This window comes from Thalassophryne amazonica, chromosome 9 (assembly GCF_902500255.1).
Source record: "Thalassophryne amazonica chromosome 9, fThaAma1.1, whole genome shotgun sequence".
Taxonomy (NCBI): Eukaryota; Metazoa; Chordata; class Actinopteri; order Batrachoidiformes; family Batrachoididae; genus Thalassophryne; species Thalassophryne amazonica.
In genome coordinates this window covers 116,535,528-116,554,247 of record NC_047111.1, presented here as the reverse complement: position 1 = coordinate 116,554,247, position 18,720 = coordinate 116,535,528, and the positions used below count along the sequence as shown (strand labels likewise).

The 18,720-nt window shown below is 44.0% G+C and overlaps 1 protein-coding gene across 1 annotated transcript in view; it reads right to left on the bottom strand.

The window, feature by feature from the left end:
* Positions 1 to 16,791: 16,791 nt before the first annotated feature.
* The window catches only part of auts2a (activator of transcription and developmental regulator AUTS2 a), a 975,777-nt gene continuing 973,848 nt past the window's right edge, over positions 16,792 to 18,720 (bottom strand). The window contains 2 exon segments of the mRNA XM_034179013.1: positions 16,792 to 17,584; positions 17,587 to 18,619. Coding sequence (XP_034034904.1) covers positions 17,384 to 17,584; positions 17,587 to 18,619 — 1,234 coding nt within the window. The 3' untranslated portion in view covers positions 16,792 to 17,383.

Genomic DNA, 18,720 nt, shown 5'->3' with positions numbered 1-18,720 from the left:
ATCAAAAGCAGCACTGAGGTCCAACAGAACAAGCACAGAGATAAGTCCACTGTCCGAAGCCATAAGAAGATCATTTGTAACCTTCACTAATGCTGTTTCTGTACTATGATGAATTCTAAAACCTGACTGAACCTCTTCAAATAGACCATTCCTCTGCAGGTGATCAGTTAGCTGTTTTACAACTACCCTCTCAAGAATCTTTGAGAGAAAAGGAAGGTTGGAGATTGGCCTATAATTAGCTAAGATAGCTGGGTCAGTGATGGCTTTTTAAGTAATGGTTTAATTACTGCCACCTTAAAAGCCTGTGGTACATAGCCAACTAACAAAGATAGATTGATCATATTTAAGATTGAAGCATTAAATAATGGTAGGGCTTCCTTGAGCAGCCTGGCAGGAATGGGGTCTAATAAACATGTTGATGGTTTGGATGAAGTAACTAATGAAAATAACTCAGACAGAACAATCGGAGAGAAAGAGTCTAACCAAATACCGGCATCACTGAAAGCAGCCAAAGATAACGATACAAACTCTTTTTCCAGGCTAAGTGAAGATCTTCTAAATTAGTGAGACGCCATTTCCTCTCCAACTTACGGGTTATCTGCTTTAAGCTACGAGTTTGTGAGTTATACCACGGAGTCAGACACTTCTGATTTAAAGCTCTTTTTTTCAGAGGAGCTACAGCATCCAAAGTTGTCTTCAATGAGGATGTAAAACTATTGACGAGATACTCTATCTCACTTACAGAGTTTAGGTAGCTACTCTGCTCTGTGTTGGTATATGGCATTAGAGAACATAAAGAAGGAATCATATCCTTAAACCTAGTTACAGCGCTTTCTGAAAGACTTCTAGTGTAATGAAACTTATTCCCCACTGCAGGGTAGTCCATCAGGGTAAATGTAAATGTTATTAAAAAATGATCAGACAGAAGGGAGTTTTCAGGGAATACTGTTAAGTCTTCTATTTCCATACCATAAGTCAGAACAAGATCTAAAATATGATTAAAGTGGTGGGTGGACTCATTTACTTTTTGAGCAAAGCCGATAGAGTCTAATAATAGATTAAATGCAGTGTTGAGGCTGTCATTCTCAGCATCTGTGTGGATGTTAAAATCGCCCACTATAATTATCTTATCTGAGCTAAGCACTAAGTCAGACAAAAGGTCTGAAAATTCACAGAGAAACTCACAGTAACGACCAGGTGGACGATAGATAATAACAAATAAAACTGGTTTTTCGGACTTCCAATTTGGATGGACAAGACTAAGAGACAAGCTTTCAAATGAATTAAAGCTCTGTCTAGGTTTTTGATTAATTAATAAGCTGGAATGGAAGATTGCTGCTAATCCTCCGCCCCGGCCCGTGCTACGAGCATTCTGACAGTTAGTGTGACTCGGGGGTGTTGACTCATTTAAACTAACATATTCATCCTGCTGTAACCAGGTTTCTGTTAGGCAGAATAAATCAATACGTTGATCAATTATTATATCATTTACCAACAGGGACTTAGAAGAGAGATACCTAATGTTTAATAGACCACATTTAACTGTTTTAGTCTGTGGTGCAGTTGAAGGTGCTATATTATTTTTTCTTTTTGAATTTTTATGCTTAAATAGATTTTTGCTGGTTATTGGTGGTCTGGGAGCAGGCACCGTCTCTACGGGGATGGGGTAATGAGGGGATGGCAGGGGGAGAGAAGCTGCAGAGAGGTGTATAAGACCACAGCTCTGCCTCCTGGTCCCAACGCTAGACAGTCACAGTTTGGAGGATCCAAAAAAATTGGCCAGATTTCTAGAAATGAGAGCTGCTCCATCCAAAGTGGGATGGATGCCGTCTCTCCTAACAAGACCAGGTTTTCCCCAGAAGCTTTGCCAATTATCAATGAAGCCCACCTCATTTTTTGGACACCACTCAGACAGCCAGCAATTCAAGGAGAACATGCGGCTAAACATGTCACTCCCGGTCTGATTGGGGAGGGGCCCAGAGAAAACAACAGAGTCCGACATTGTTTTTGCAAAGTTACACACCGATTTAATGTTAATTTTAGTGACCTCCGATTGGCGTAACCGAGTGTCATTACTGCCGACGTGAATTACAATCTTACCAAATTTACGCTTAGCCTTAGCCAGCAATTTCAAATGTCCTTCGATGTCGCCTGCTCTGGCCCCCGGAAGACAATTGACAATGGTTGCTGGTGTCGCTAACTTCACATTTCTCAAAACAGAGTCGCCAACAACCAGAGTTTGATCCTCGGCGAGTGTATCGTCGAGTGGGGAAAAACGGTTAGAGATGTGAACGGGTTGACGGTGTACACGGGGCTTCTGTTTAGGGCTACGCTTCCTCCTCACAGTCACCCAGTCAGCCTGCTTTCCCGACTGCACGGGATCTGCCAGGGGGGAACTAACGGCGGCTAAGCTACCTTGGTCCGCACCGACTACAGGGGCCTGGCTAGCTGTAGAATTTTCCACGGTGCGGAGCCGAGCCTCCAATTCGCCCAGCCTGGCCTCCAAAGCTACGAATAAGCTGCACTTATTACAAGTACTGTTACTGCTAAAAGAGGCCGAGGAATAACTAAACATTTCACACCCAGAGCAGAAAAGTACGGGAGAGACAGGAGAAGCCGCCATGCTAAACCGGCTAAGAGCTAGTAGCTGCGCTAAGCTAGCGGATTCCCAAAAACACACAAAGTGAATAATGTGCAAATAATCCAGAGGTGATTCAGCAGAAGGAGTGCCCCAATCAAGGCACCAAACAGGCCATGAAGCAGCACAGGCAACGCACGACAACAGCGAACGCATGACAACGGTGCTAAAATAAAATAAAAATAAAAAAATAAAAACGAAAGCGTTAGCAAGCTATGTTAGCTTGCCAACGCTAATGAAAGTTAGCTGATAAAAGTGCTCCGTCGCGATGTTTCGACCGTTAGAGGTCTTCCTTAGGCGTTGGAGCACAGTAAAAAAGTTAAAAAAAGTAAAAAGGTAAAAAAGTCTTGAAAAAGACTGTTAGTTCAAGTCCAAAGCAGCAGGTAGCAGTCTCTGTGTAAACAGTCCCAACAGAGAGCCAAAATTCTGATGCAATCTCACTCCGAAGACCAAGTCAGCAAAGTCTTTAATCATATCTTAGATCTTGTTCTGACTTATGGTATGGAAATTGAAGACTTAACAGTATTCCCTGAAAACTCCCTTCTGTCTGATCATTTCTTAATAACATTTACATTTACTCTGATGGACTACCCAGCAGTGGGGAATAAGTTTCATTACACTAGAAGTCTTTCAGAAAGCGCTGTAACTAGGTTTAAGGATATGATTCCTTCTTTATGTTCTCTAATGCCATATACCAACACAGTGCAGAGTAGCTACCTAAACTCTGTAAGTGAGATAGAGTATCTCGTCAATAGTTTTACATCCTCATTGAAGACAACTTTGGATGCTGTAGCTCCTCTGAAAAAGAGAGCTTTAAATTAGAAGTGCCTGACTCTGTGGTATAACTCACAAACTCGCAGCTTAAAGCAGATAACCCGTAAGTTGGAGAAGAAATGGCGTCTCACTAATTTAGAAGATCTTCACTTAGCCTGGAAAAAGAGTCTGTTGCTCTATAAAAAAGCCCTCCGTAAAGCTAGGACATCTTACTACTCATCACTAATTGAAGAAAATAAGAACAACCCCAGGTTTCTTTTCAGCACTGTAGCCAGGCTGACAAAGAGTCAGAGCTCTATTGAGCCGAGTATTCCTTTAACTTTAACTAGTAATGACTTCATGACTTTCTTTGCTAATAAAATTTTAACTATTAGAGAAAAAATTACTCATAACCATCCCAAAGACGTATCGTTATCTTTGGCTGCTTTCAGTGATGCCGGTATTTGGTTAGACTCTTTCTCTCTGATTGTTCTGTCTGAGTTATTTTCATTAGTTACTTCATCCAAACCATCAACATGTCTATTAGACCCCATTCCTACCAAGCTGCTCAAGGAAGTCCCTACCATTATTTAATGCTTCGATCTTAAATATGATCAATCTATCTTTATTAGTTGGCTATGTACCACAGGCTTTTAAGTGACCGTAAATACCCAAGAGTCGGGGGCATAAACCGCACGCCATGTTTTGTTTGCAATGATAGCTCTCATGATACAATCACCCATTGTCGTGAGAATAACCTGTGTTTTCAGTGCCGCTTACCTGGTCACCTTAGCCGTACCTGCCCTCAAGGCAAAAAGCCATCTCCCTCGGGGCAGCAGGGAAACTGATTGGTTTGCGTTCAGGGGAGGACAGCGCAGACCAGGTTAGTCTACCTCCCAACCAGGACCTGGATGTTGCATATGATTCCTTTTGTGACATGGTTAGCAGCACTTTGTCTTCTGATAAGACGTTGATTATGCAGCGCTTGCAAAGATTTGCACAGACTGACTGTTTGTTTCACACTGAGGTGGTCACTGAAACTGGACATGTAATTAAGGCACTGGTGGACAGTGGATCTATGGGGTGCACTATTAGCGAGGAGACAGATGCTGTGATTGCGAGGTCTTTACCAAATGTTGAAAGGGGATCAGCTGAAGATTTTGTAATTGTTGGTTGCGGAGGCCACGTGGTTACGCCCACTGCTCTATATGACCTCCCTGTTTTAGTGTATGGCTGTAAAGTTATTATTCCTGTCCTAGCGACCCCAGTTCAAACAGATGAGATGATTTTGGGGAGCAACCTTCTGAGATGGCTCATGACACGAATCAGGGACCCCGCTAATGGGGACGTCGTTTCACAGCAACCAGGTGCTCACGGTGATAAGCTACCCCGATTGCTGTCATTGTTGTCCCAAACAGTGTGAAGTGTGTGAAGTGTGAAAATGAGTCATTGCCTGATAAAGAAATGTGTCACGCTGCAACCTCTGTCTGAACATTTGGTGTGGGCCAAGTTACCATCCACTAATGCTTCTGCTGTGGGAAGAACAATCCTCATTGAGCCCACTCAGTCCAGAACGAGACCAGCTCAGGTCCTGGTAGGGAGAGTTGTCACCACTCTCTATGGTGATGGTTAGGTGCCTGTTAAAGTTGTGAACCCCACGGCGAAGCCGCTCACACTGAAAAAGAATGTAAAACTAGTGGATGTATCTCCCTGCCTGTCTACAGGATTTACTCGAACCAAAACGTGTCCAGTCATGTACTCAGAGCACAACAGTTTCGCCAACTTTGAGAATGGAAGAGGAGATCAGGACGATTCTCATTGACCTGGGCCTTTAGGATCTTGACATTACATCTTGTGAGGTATCTTTGGAGTGGAAGAACAAGTTGCTTCACATCACTGAGCAGTACAACTCTACGTTTTCAAGGCACAAAATGGATTGTGGGGAGGCAAAGGACTTTGTCCATAGGATACGGTTAGTGGACTACAAGCCATTCAGATTCCCATACAGGCGTGTCCCCCCTTGCCATTATGAGAAACTTAGAACTGCTTTGAATGACATGGAGGAGTTGGGAATAATAAGGAAGTCTCAAAGTGAGTACTCGTCTCCCCTCGTCCTCGTTGTGAAACCCAACGGTGACTTGCGCATTTGTAATGATTTCAGATGGCTCAATGCAAGGACTGTTAAGGATGCCCACCCCTTGCCTCACCAGACAGATGCGCTTGCTGCTCTTGGTGGCAATGTGTTCTTTTCCACCATGGACCTTACCTCAGGGTTTTATAATGTCAAGTTGCATGAAGAGGACAAGAAGTACACAGCGTTCTCCTCCCCGTTTGGCCTGCACGAATATAACGATGCCGCAAGGGCTAACAAACAGTCCCGCTACATTTATGCGCATGATGATGTCAGTTTTTGGCAATGAAAACTTTACCAGTCTTTATTAGTTGGCTATGTACCACAGGCTTTTAAGGTGGCAGTAATTAAACCATTACTTAAAAAGCCATTACTTGACCCAGCTATCTTAGCTAATTATAGGCCAATCTCCAACCTTCCTTTTCTCTCAAAAATTCTTGAAAGGGTAGTTGTAAAACAACTAACTGATCATCTGCAGAGGAATGGTCTATTTGAAGAGTTTCAGTCAGGTTTTAGAATTCATCATAGTACAGAAACAGCATTAGTGAAGGTTACAAATGATCTTCTTATGGCCTCGGACAGTGGACTCATCTCTGTGCTTGTTCTGTTAGACCTCAGTGCTGCTTTTGATACTGTTGACCATAAAATTTTATTACAGAGATTAGAGCATGCCATAGGTATTAAAGGCACTGCGCTGCGGTGGTTTGAATCATATTTGTCTAATAGATTACAATTTGTTCATGTAAATGGGGAATCTTCTTCACAGACTAAAGTTAATTATGGAGTTCCACAAGGTTCTGTGCTAGGACCAATTTTATTCACTTTATACATGCTTCCCTTAGGCAGTATTATTAGACGGCATTGCTTAAATTTTCATTGTTACGCAGATGATACCCAGCTTTATCTATCCATGAAGCCAGAGGACACACACCAATTAGCTAAACTGCAGGATTGTCTTACAGACATAAAGACATGGATGACCTCTAATTTCCTGCTTTTAAACTCAGATAAAACTGAAGTTATTGTACTTGGCCCCACAAATCTTAGAAACATGGTGTCTAACGAGATCCTTACTCTGGATGGCATTACCCTGACCTCTAGTAATACTGTGAGAAATCTTGGAGTCATTTTTGATCAGGATATGTCATTCAATGCACATGTTAAACAAATATGTAGGACTGCTTTTTTGCATTTGCGCAATATCTCTAAAATTAGAAAGGTCTTGTCTCAGAGTGATGCTGAAAAACTAATTCATGCATTTATTTCCTCTAGGCTGGACTATTGTAATTCATTATTATCAGGTTGTCCTAAAAGTTCCCTGAAAAGCCTTCAGTTAATTCAAAATGCTGCAGCTAGAGTACTGATGGGGACTAGAAGGAGGAAGTTCAAGTCCTATTTAACGGACAGGCACTTCTCTGTTTTCATCAATGGCCACTCCTCTTCTACCGCCCGACTGTCTTCTGGTGTCCCGCAAGGCTCCATTTTGGGCCCAGTTCTGTTCTCTCTTTACATGCTGCCTCTGGGTTCAATCATCTCTAGCCATAATGTGTCTTTTCATATGTACGCCGATGATCTTCAAATCTATCTACCAGTCTCACCAGATTCTCCAGATGCATTTCAGACCATCAACACCTGTATGGATGACATCAAGCACTGGCTCACACAGAATTTCCTGAGTCTAAATGAATCCAAAACGGAATTTTGTCTATTTGGCACCACAAGCCCACTTGCCACTGTCTCAAATGGTCACTCACTTCCTCACCATAACACCGTAATCAGAAACTTGGAAGTTCACTTGGACACTGGCCTAAATCTCCATAAACAAATTGACTCTGTTGTTAAGACAAGCTTCTTTCAGCTCTGCATTCTCACAAGAGTGAAACCCTTCCTCAGTTGTTGTGACCTGGAGAAAGCAATCCACGCATTCATCAGCTCACGCTTGGACTACTGCAATGCTTTGTACATTGGACTCAATCAAACATCTTTACACAGATTACAACTGGTACAAAATGCTGCTGCCCGGCTCCTCACAAATTCTCGTAAACATCACCATATCACACCTGTTCTGCGCTCTCTCCACTGACTGCCAGTGAAATACAGGATCCAATACAAACTTCTCCTGTTTGTTTTCTGCTCCATCCACAGCTTCGCACCTGCGTATCTATGTGAGATTCTGACCCTTCACCAGCCCAGCAGATTTCTACGATCTGCACAGCTCTACTTGTTGGAGCAGCCCAGGTCTCGAAGCAAACAGTGGTGTGATCGTGCTTTCGCAGTAGCAGATCCTAAACTTTGGAACTCGCTGCCCTTGACTTGCGTGCCATCTCGGATCTGCCCCTTTTTAAAACAAAACTCAAAACGTATTTGTTTAGATGTGCTTTTGATACTTAGTCTTGTTTAGACTTGGGAATAAAATTAATCCGTGTTCCTCTTTTTAACTATATTTTAAATGCGATTTTTATATGTACAATACTTTGGTCAACTTAGGTTGTTGTAAAGCGCTTAACAAATAAAATTTGATTGATTGATTGATAGAAGGAGAGAGCATATCTCACTCATATTGGCCTCTCTTCATTGGCTTCCTGTTAATTCTAGAATAGAATTTAAAATTCTTCTTCTTACTTATAAGGTTTTGAATAATCAGGTCCCATCTTATCTTAGGGACCTTGTAGTACCATATCACCCCAATAGAGCGCTTCGCTCTCAGACTGCAGGCTTACTTGTAGTTCCTAGGGTTTGTAAGAGTAGAATGGGAGGCAGAGCCTTCAGCTTTCAGGCTCCTCTCCTGTGGAACCAGCTCCCAATTCAGATCAGGGAGACAGACACCCTCTCTACTTTTAAGATTAGGCTTAAAACTTTCCTTTTTGCTAAAGCTTATAGTTAGGGCTGGATCAGGTGACCCTGAACCATCCCTTAGTTATGCTGCTATAGACGTAGACTGCTGGGGGGTTCCCATGATGCACTGTTTCTTTCTCTTTATTGCTCTGTGTGCACCACTCTGCATTTAATCATTAGTGATCGATCTCTGCTCCCCTCCACAGCATGTCTTTTTCCTGGTTCTCTCCCTCAGCCCCAACCAGTCCCAGCAGAAGACTGCCCCTCCCTGAGCCTGGTTCTGCTGGAGGTTTCTTCCTGTTAAAAGGGAGTTTTTCCTTCCCACTGTCGCCAAGTGCTTGCTCACAGGGGGTCGTTTTGAGCGTTGGGGTTTTTCCGTAATTATTGTATGGCTTTGCCTTACAATATAAAGCGCCTTGGGGCAACTGTTTGTTGTGATTTGGCACTATATAAATAAAATTGATTTGATTTGATTTGATTTGTGTTACCTAGACGACCTCATGGTGTATGCACCCTCTGAACAAGTCGTGTTGGAGCGCTTAGGGATGGTTTTCTCACGTCTGGCTGCTAACAACCTTAAGCTTTCTCCTAAAAAGTGTCATTTTCTCCAGCGCTCTGTGAAGTTTCTAGGTCACATTGTCTGTGAAGGAGGTGTTAAAACCGATCCCAGTAAAGTCCAGGCCATCAGTGATGTCCAGGAATCTGACCTTATGGAGTCGGACGGTATAACTCCCAGTGCTAAGAAAATAAGATCTTTCTTAGGTATGACCCTGTATTACCACCACTTCATTGAAGGTTGTTCAGCTAAGGCTAGGCCCTTGTTAGCCCTCGTGTCAGAACCCACTACTGCCAAGAGAAGGGGCCGGAACCCCAGGCCTAAGTTTAAGAAGGGTTTAGTGCAGCTGACCCCTGCTGACTGGACTGATGACTGCAGAAAAGCTTTTGAGACTCTGAAACATGATTTGGTGCACAGTGTGACCTTAGCTCACCCGGACTTTGACGCGCCTTTTATTCTCGCTGTGTACGCTTCTTTTGATGGTATAGGTGCAGTCCTCTCACACCTGCCACCTGGTGGTAAGGTCGCCAGACCTGTGGCCTTTGCCAGTAGGACTCTGTCTCATGCCCAGTTGAACTATCCAGCACACCGCCTGGAGTTTTTGGCCCTTAAGTGGGCAGTTTGTGACAAATATAGTCATTGGTTGAAAGGACGGACTTTTTCTGCGTGGACTGACAATAACCCACTGACTTACATTTTGACGAATCCCAGATTGGACGCTTGTGAGCAGAGGTGGGTGTCAAAGCTTGCTGCTTACAGTTTTGACCTTAACTATGTTCCAGGTGCTAAGAATGTCGTGGCAGACGCACTTAGTAGGGAGCCATTTGTGAGGTCTCGTATTGCCCACCGCCTTGTCACTGAGCCATATTCTTCCCTGCTCGCCCAAGTCAGTGAATTGGCAGATCAAAGAGTCCAGGATGCATTCAGGTGTACTAACAATTGTCAGCTTGTTAGTCAGTCTGGGGACGCTGTCAACTCCCCTTCCCCGCAAACAACACTGTCTCTTGAGGATGTCGAGGCTGTGTTGGGCGCTCGTGATCCAGGTAGTGCCATTCCGATCAGGGGCACCAGCTCTGATATCCCTCAACTTATCGATGTGAACGACATACCTCACTGCCGAAAAGTCATCTTGTAATATGCAGGAGCAGGATGTAACTTGAACAGGTTTCTAATATGTTCGGAGACACAAAAGGCCCACAAAACGTGAACGTGCAGTGAATCTTGTGGAGTAAGGAAACTGCACAGACCAGCTGGCCCAAACTGTCAATCAGGAATGGGATGTTGTATCGGACTAAGAAGGACAACAAAATGAATATGACTATTCAACAATTTGTTGTCCCAGACTGATTAAAGTTGCAAGTCCTCACTGGCCTCCATGACTCGGCTGGACATCAAGGTCAGGCTCGGACGCTGTCTCTGGCTAAGCAGAGGTTCTTTTGGGTTGGTATGGAGCGGGATATTGTCAATCATATCAGGAACTGTTTCAGATGCATAGCTGGTCCTGAGCCCAATGACCGAGCCCCGCTCGAAAGCATTCACACCTCTGAGCCAACGGCGCTAGTTTGCACTGACTTTTGGACAGCAGAGCAGACTGATAAAAAGTGTCGATGTCTTGGTAGTAACGGACCATTTTTCCAAACTGTCACATGCTTTTCCATGCAAAAATCAGTCTGCGAAACAGGTAAGCCCGTCGACTGTGGAATGACTTTTTCTGCGTTATACGGCTTCCCCAAATGCATTCATTCGGATCAGGGTGCAAATTTGAGAGCCAACTCATGAAAGAACTGTTGGAAATGTCTGGTGTTCAAAAATCTCCACACCACACCGTACCACCCGATGGGAAATGGTGTTGCTGAACGATACAACAGGACTCTTGGAAACATGATCCGTGCTTTGCCTCCAAACTCAAAAGCCCGGTGGCCACAAATGTTACAGATGCTGACGTTTTGTTACAACTGTACCGAACATGAGACGACAGGGTTTGCGCCTTTTTACCTTATGTTTGGTAGAATCCCATGCTTGCCCGTGGATGTAGTTTTCCAACATGTTCTTGGTAACAATTCTGTCGATCATTGTGAGTTTGTTGCAAAGTTGAGGCATGATCTGACTGAAGCTGCATGCATTGCCCGACAACACAGCAGGTCAGAGCAAGCATGTCAGGCTGAGCACTACAACTGTAAGGTTAAAGGCTCACGTCTTGATGTAGGAGATCAGGTCCTGCTCGCTAACCGTGGAGAGAGAGGGAAAGGAAAGTTGCGGACAGATGGGAATCAAAGGTATATGAAGTGATTTCTGTAAATCCAGGAATCAATGTCTATTCCATCAGAGACCCTGACACCCAGAAAGTCAAAGTCGTTCATAGGAACCTCCTGCTTCCAGTTAGTTTCCTCCTAGCTAGCGATGCATGGTGAATACTGATTTGGAGGTTCCTGTGGAAGTGCAGGACAGTGAGACAAGGACTATCAACTGGCTTTTGTGTACGGACGATGCCAGTGATAAGGACACTGTTGTCAGTCAGATTGATGCTGAGTCTGTGGATGGCTGGGTCGCTGAGGATGATGTGGAAGCGGTGGCATCTGGTTCTAGTGGAAGTTTCCCACTCTGTGATGAACCCCAGGGTGTCTCCTTTCAGGCCCCGTTCAATATGAGTGGCCATACACAAGCCCATGAGCAGTCTCAACCCTTTTGGACTAGGGCTGGTCGTCAGGTTAAACCTCCTGCTCGTTTAATATGTGAAATGAACAAACAAGCTTTGGATGATTCAAGTTCCGTGGGTACTGTGGTTTCTGTTGTCGGACGTATGTTGGCTGTGTAGAGAGGCCGAGAGTTATTTTGCTTAATGGAGTGTTATGAATTGTGTGTTGGTGGTTTTGTTTGATGAATTGAGAGCACTGTTCACCCATGATGGATGTACACGGCATCCATCGAGTCCCTGCTGTTGAAGGGGTTAGCCGCTCCTTCTCCAAGCTTGATCCCATGGGGGATGGTTACTGATGCTGATTGGAACTAATTTGCTCTCTGTGCCACACTTTGGGTGTACGTGCACCAATTTAGCAGGATTTACGGGGGTGAATGTAACAGAGTTAATATGGACTGTTAAATCCCTGTAAATTGTTTTTTTTCTTATTGTTCTTTTGTTTCCTTGTATTTTTGTTGTTACCTGGTACTATATTTTATTTTGTGTATTGCTCTGTATTTTAGTTGGTCCTCCAGGTTCTTTTTCATTGGTGGTTTTCTTTATTTCTTCTTCATGTGATTCCGCTATAAATTCGGGAGTATCTGCCCACCTCTTCCTCTTTTGCTTGCTCTTATGGAATAGGTAGGTGTGTAACGGAGGCCAGCAGGTGTTGCTGTGCAGATGTAGTTAGTAAATCTCACTCCCAACAGCTCAAAAGGATTCTCTGGTCACAAGGCCAGAGCCCTGGGTTTTAGCCTTCTGGTTAGAGTCCGACTCCCATGCCGGAGCTTGTGAGTTCGTGTTCCGAGGGGAGCGAATGGGCAGAGTCATAACAACACAATGCAGAGTGCAGTCGCTACAGGTGGACCATGTCATCTGTTTCCATCCTGTGTTTCTAAATGTTTATTTTGTTCATTTCGACTTTTAATATCATTTACATCAATGTAACCACGTGTGCATTGTGTTATGGAGCTGGATGGTGCACTTAAGTTGGTATATCTAGTCGGGTGCACATGTGGTGTATGTTAATGTGTGTGTGTGTGTGTGTGTGTATGTTATCCAGAGTTGGGACGGACCAGACTTAAAGGAGCCTGTCTTTTTTTGTTTGTTTTATGCATATTACCAGATCACAATCATTAATGGAGTGAGCGCCTCCTCCCTCCAATGAGCCATATGGTGTCCTGTGAGTTTGTCTGCGCCACATCAACCAGTATCACAACACGACGCAGAGTGAAGAATAGGTCGGCCACACATGCCCTTCTGTCTATGCCTACTGTTCTATGCTGCGATGTGACACTGAAATTTCCCCATTGAGGGATGAATAAAGGCTTTTCTTAGCTTATCTTATACTCTACCGCCCTCTGCAGGAGGCAAGCCTGAATTACATCATTTTAGGAATGCCGCTGGTTCCAGGAGCAGCAGGTGTTTTTACTCCGAGGTGCCACACTGTGATTCCTCCCATTATGAAACCAAACAGAAACCAAAGTACAAAGTCTCATAGTTAATCATCAACTGTTGGTTGGTCAGCTGAGGCACTTTCACTTTGTGGCTGCTCAGGATGACAATAAAATGTGATCTGAAGTGACAAAACACTTTGTAGATGAGCAAAGCAGGTGATTGATCAGCACCGAGAACACTCAGCGATGATCTACATTAAAGGATCTAGTCTACCAATCAAGGTTTTATTTCTGCTCCAAGATGAATCATTTAGTACTCAGTAATACAAATTTTCCTAGATAGTACACTTTTCACGATAAAAGCATTAAGATAATCCAGCATATGTGCTTGGCAGGTGCAGCGTATTAAATAAAAAAAATAAAAAGTTACCTTCAGTCCAAGCTGCTCCTTAATGTTTTTATAAAATATACAAAAATAAATAAATAACTTAAAAGTATTATACAACCCCAATTCCAATGAAGTTGGGATGTTGTGTAAAATGTAAATAAAAACATCATTTTGAGATGGATGGCTGCAACACATTTCAAAAAGTTGAGATAGGGGCAACAAAAGACTGGGAAAGTTGATTAAACGCTCAAAGAACACCAAATTGGAAACAGGTGAGTGTCATGATTGGGTATAAAAGGTGCATCCCCAAAAGGCTCAGCTGTTCATAAGCAAAGATGGGGTGAGGATCACCACTTACAACTGTGTGAAAAAAATTTGTCCAACAGTTTAAGAACAATGTTTCTCAACCTTCAACTGCAAGGAATTTAGGGATTCCATCATCTACAGTCCATAATATAATCAGAAGATTCAGAGAATCTGGAGAACTTTCTACACATAAGCGGCAAGGCCAAAAACCAACATTGAATGCCTGTGACCTTTGATCCCTCAGGCGGCACTGCATTAAAAACCAACATCATTGTGTAAAGGACCTTACCGCGTGGGCTCAGGAACACTCAGAAACCATTGTCAGTTAACACAGTTTGTCGCTACATCTACAAGTGCAAGTTAAAACTCTACCATGCAAAGTGAAAGCCAAACATCAACAACATCCAGAAACGCCGCTGCCTTCTCTGGGCCCGAGCTCATTTGAAATGGACAGACACAAAGTGGAAAAGTGTGCTGTGGTCTGATGAGTCCACATTTCAAATTGTTTTTGGAAATCATGGACATCGTGTCCTCTGGACATCCGAGCAACGTTGCTTGGATGTCCAAGCAACGTCTTTTTCAGGGATGTCCCTGCTTATTTCAGCAAGACAATGCCAAGCCACATTCTGCACGTTACAACAGCGTGGCTTCATAGTAAAAGAGTGCGGGTACTAGACTGGCCTGCCTGCAGTCCAGACCTGTCGCCCATTGAAAATGTGTGGCGCATTATGAAGTGCAAAATATGACAAGAGAGACCCCGGACTGTTGAACAACTGAAGTCGTACATTAAGCAAGAATGGGAAAGAATTCCACCTACAGTAGTGTTCAGAATAATAGTAGTGCTATGTGACTAAAAAGATTAATCCAGGTTTTGAGTATATTTCTTGTTACATGGGAAACAAGGTACCAGTAGATTCAGTAGATTCTCACAAATCCAACAAGACCAAACATTCATGATATGCACACTCTTAAGGCTATGAAATTGGGCTATTAGTAAAAAAAAAAAAAAGTAGAAAGGGGGTGTTCACAATAATAGTAGCATCTGCTGCTGACGCTACAAACTCAAAACTATTATGTTCAAACTGCTTTTTTATCAATCCTGTGAATCACTAAACTAGTATTTTCATGATTTCTTCACATCTGCGAGGCATTTATTTTGTTGGTTTGGAACCAAGATTTTGCTTGTTTACTAGTGTGCTTGGGGTCATTGTCTTGTTGAAACACCCATTTCAAGGGCATGTCCTCTTCAGCATAAGGCAAAATGACCACTTCAAGTATTTTGACATATCCAAACTGATCCATGATACCTGGTATGCGATATATAGGCCCAACACCATAGTAGGAGAAACATGCCCATATCATGATGCTTGCACCACCATGCTTCACTGTCTTCACTGTGAACTGTGGCTTGAATTCAGAGTTTGGGGGTCGTCTCACAAACTGTCTGCGGCCCTTGAACCCAGAAAGAACAATTTTACTCTCATCAGTCCACAAAATATTCCTCCATTTCTCTTTAGGCCAGTTGATGTGTTCTTTGGCAAATTGTAACCTCTTCTGCACGTCTTTTATTTAACAGAGGGACTTTGCGGGGGATTCTTGCAAATAATTAGCTTCACACAGGCGTCTTCTAACTGTCACAGCACTTACAGGTAACTCCAGACTGTCTTTGATCATCCTGGAGCTGATCAATGGGTGAGCCTTTGCCATTCTGGTTATTCTTCTATCCATTTTGATGGTTGGTTTCCATTTTCTTCCACACGTCTCTGTTTTTTTGGTCCATTTTAAAGCATTGGAGATCATTGTAGATGAACAGCCTATAGTTTTTTGCACCTGCGTATAAGTTTTCCCCTCTCCAATCAACTTTTTAATCAAACTACGCTGTTCTTCTGAACAATGTCTTGAACGTCCCATTTTCCTCAGGCTTTCAAAGAGAAAAGCATGTTCAACAGGTGCTGTCTTCATCCTTAAATAGGGGACACCTGATTCACACCTGTTTGTTCCACAAAATTGACAAACTCACTGACTGAATGCCACACTACTATTAATGTGAACACCCCTTTTCTACTTTTTTTTTTTTACTAATAGCCCAATTTCATAGCCTTAAGAGTGTGAATATCATGAATGCTTGGTCTTGTTGGATTTGTGAGAATCTACTGAATCTACTGGTACCTTGTTTCCCATGTAACAATAAGAAATATACTCAAAACCTGGATTAATCTTTTTAGTCACATAGCACTACTATTATTCTGAACACTACTGTATGTGAACAGATCGATAACGGAACCTGGACTGATCAGTGCGAGACTGTGTTTTAATGAAGCTGAACCCGTTTAATAAAAGCCCAAACAAAAAAGTTAGTACACATTTTTTTAATAACATGGCACAATTTACATAACACAATTCAAATGAGGAGCATGCTGAAGATTCAGTCGCTTCATTTTTTTTTGTTCTCATTTTTATACATGATCTAGAAAGACTTCATTTTTTCCCCCTGTACACGGTAAACGGCAAAAGTTTTTATTTAACAATCTTTTAGCAATACGTATTGACTAATCACTATGGCTCTGGTGGACATTTTTATTTTGGAATAAAAAAAAAACACTGCACGATATGATACCACAGAGTTTGAAGCGCACAGCTAAACCTTCAGTGGACTACTAAAAATAGATCTCTGCTCGTTAGAAACAAACTGTCCGTAGATTCAACTGCAGCTATTTTTTTTTTCATCTTTTTGATTTTTTTTAATAGGTACAACAACTTTGCAAAGCACTTTAATACACTGTTTTACCAACAGAATCTATTTACTTTACACTCATTCAGTAGGCAGATGTGCTGCGGTGTCATTTAAAGTGCTGAATTCTCTCCAGAACCAGACAGCTGCTTCCAACTCTAATGACAATAAAACAAAAAACAAAACACACGGGGACAACTGTGCAGCTGCATTTAACAGGATTGTCACCACAAATTATCCATTCTGAGAAAATTATTTCCAAATTTTACTTATGCAACATTGTCTTCTGTTTAAGACAAATTTCAAGGTGGATGTTTGGATCAGCCCGCAAGGGTCCAAATGTCTGTAACATCTGCGTTTTGGAGAGAAAACGGCTTCATGTGTCACATGGTACACAGTCAAAGGTGGTGAGGAGGTCGGCTTTCAGAAAAGGAGCCCACATACGTGTTGCATAGTTGAATATGGGGTTTCTGGTACACTGTTAATCAGCTGTGATCCCCCCCCCAAAAAAACCCAACAACAAAACACATTCTTAATCACTGCGTAAAGACTCCTCTATTTACATTTGTTCAAAGTAAAGCTTTCAAAACAACCTTTTGCATAATTGTACCATGATTTTTATCCATACAGAGCGAGCACAGCGACTGTACACATTATCTACACACGTTGCTGTCTGTCAGTGCTGAAGTTCCTGTACATTCCAAAAACTGTTCATCTTTACGCCACATCACTTTGCTGTACAAGAGAAAAAGAATGCACACGAAAAGCAGGAATTAACGGTAAAAAAAAAGAAGAGAGAAACATTTCTGAAAACACTTTGTTCATGATTACTGTCTGTAGTTTTGTACAAAAACAAATGGTGGTGTGGGCGTGTTGGAGCCCACATGTTATTCACAGCTATGATACAGTCGTGCTTTGCCCGAAGCTAAGTGCTTGGTGTGAGTCAGTATCAGGGAGGCGCAGGGCTCAGCTCACCGCGCCTCTATGTCTTTGTGGGTCGGCCTGTCTCTGATGTCCGTGGCCAGCGGAGTAGTCCGTCTGGGCGAGCCGGGCCGGGCGCCCAGTGTGGGGATTAGTGGGGGCGGGGCACTTAAAGAGGCAGTGGGTGGTGTTTTGTTCAGAAGGCCGTTCTGATGGGCCGCGGCAGCGGCAGCGGCGGCGGCTGCTGCTGCTGAGGGCTCACCCTGGAGTAGTGCATGCTGGGGAGTCCAGAGGCCATGAGTGCCGGGGCGGGGTGGGGGAGGTGTCCGTCCAGGGCTGGGTGGTGCATGGCGGTGTGGAGGCGTCCGTGCTCATAGTCCTCTCTGAGCATGGTGAGGCGATCGCGCTCTTCAAGCTGAGCGCGCTCGTGCTCCCGCCTCTGCTCCAGGGCCAGGGTGTGGGCATGGTCACGGTTGAAGTCGTGGGGCTCACGGTCCCTGTAAGTGCGCTCTGCCTCATAGAGGCGTGGCGTTGCAAGACGATGCAGAGGGTCATTCCTCAGCAGCAGGTCCCTTGCCAGAGGATCCCGTCTATGAATATCGAGTCCTCTGTACGGGTCCCTCATTGGGTCCCAGTGGAAGGCCGGGTATGGGAACCTGTCAGCCCCAGGAAGAGGACTGATACCCATGAAGGGCGCCACCACTCGAGTTCTCTCCAGACCGCTGATGCTGTTAATGGGGTGGACTCCAGCCATGCCCATGGGTACGGCAATGGAGGAGGGAGGGTGGAGGTTGGGCATGGACGGTGCCTGAGCTGGCTCAGTCTGTCTGTCTGTGGTTCCTTCCAGTTCCTCCTTCCTCTCCTCCTTCACCCTCACTTCATTGTTCTTCTTCTGGTGCTCATAAGGCAGCTCTCCCTTCTTCTCCAGGCCGTCCCTACTCAGGCCTCCGTTGGGTCGCTCCAGGCTGGTCTGCTTAATGTAGGGAGATGCTGTCCCCCGATTAGACGCCTTGTCTTCTGACACTCTGCCGTCGTGGATGACGGCCGTGTCCTTCTCGCTGTGCTGATCTCTTAGTTTGTGGTCGTCGGCGCTGCTTTCCTTCCAGCTCTCCGTATGCTCCCGGTCCCGGTCTTTGGCCTTGCTGTCTTTGTCCCTCTGAGGCTCTCCGGATGTGGGGGGCAGGTGGTTCCTGTGGTGCTCAGGAGCTCGGCTGTGGCTGAGGAGGCTGATGGGGTTGACTGAGATGGGCGACGGGTGGCTTGGATGACGCTTTTCCACAGAATCCCTACAGACAGCAAAAGTCCACACAGTGATATTTAAGGGTGCACTACCTCAAATTTTACATTTTATTTTCATATTTTCTACATAAAAAGTCAGCAGCTTCAT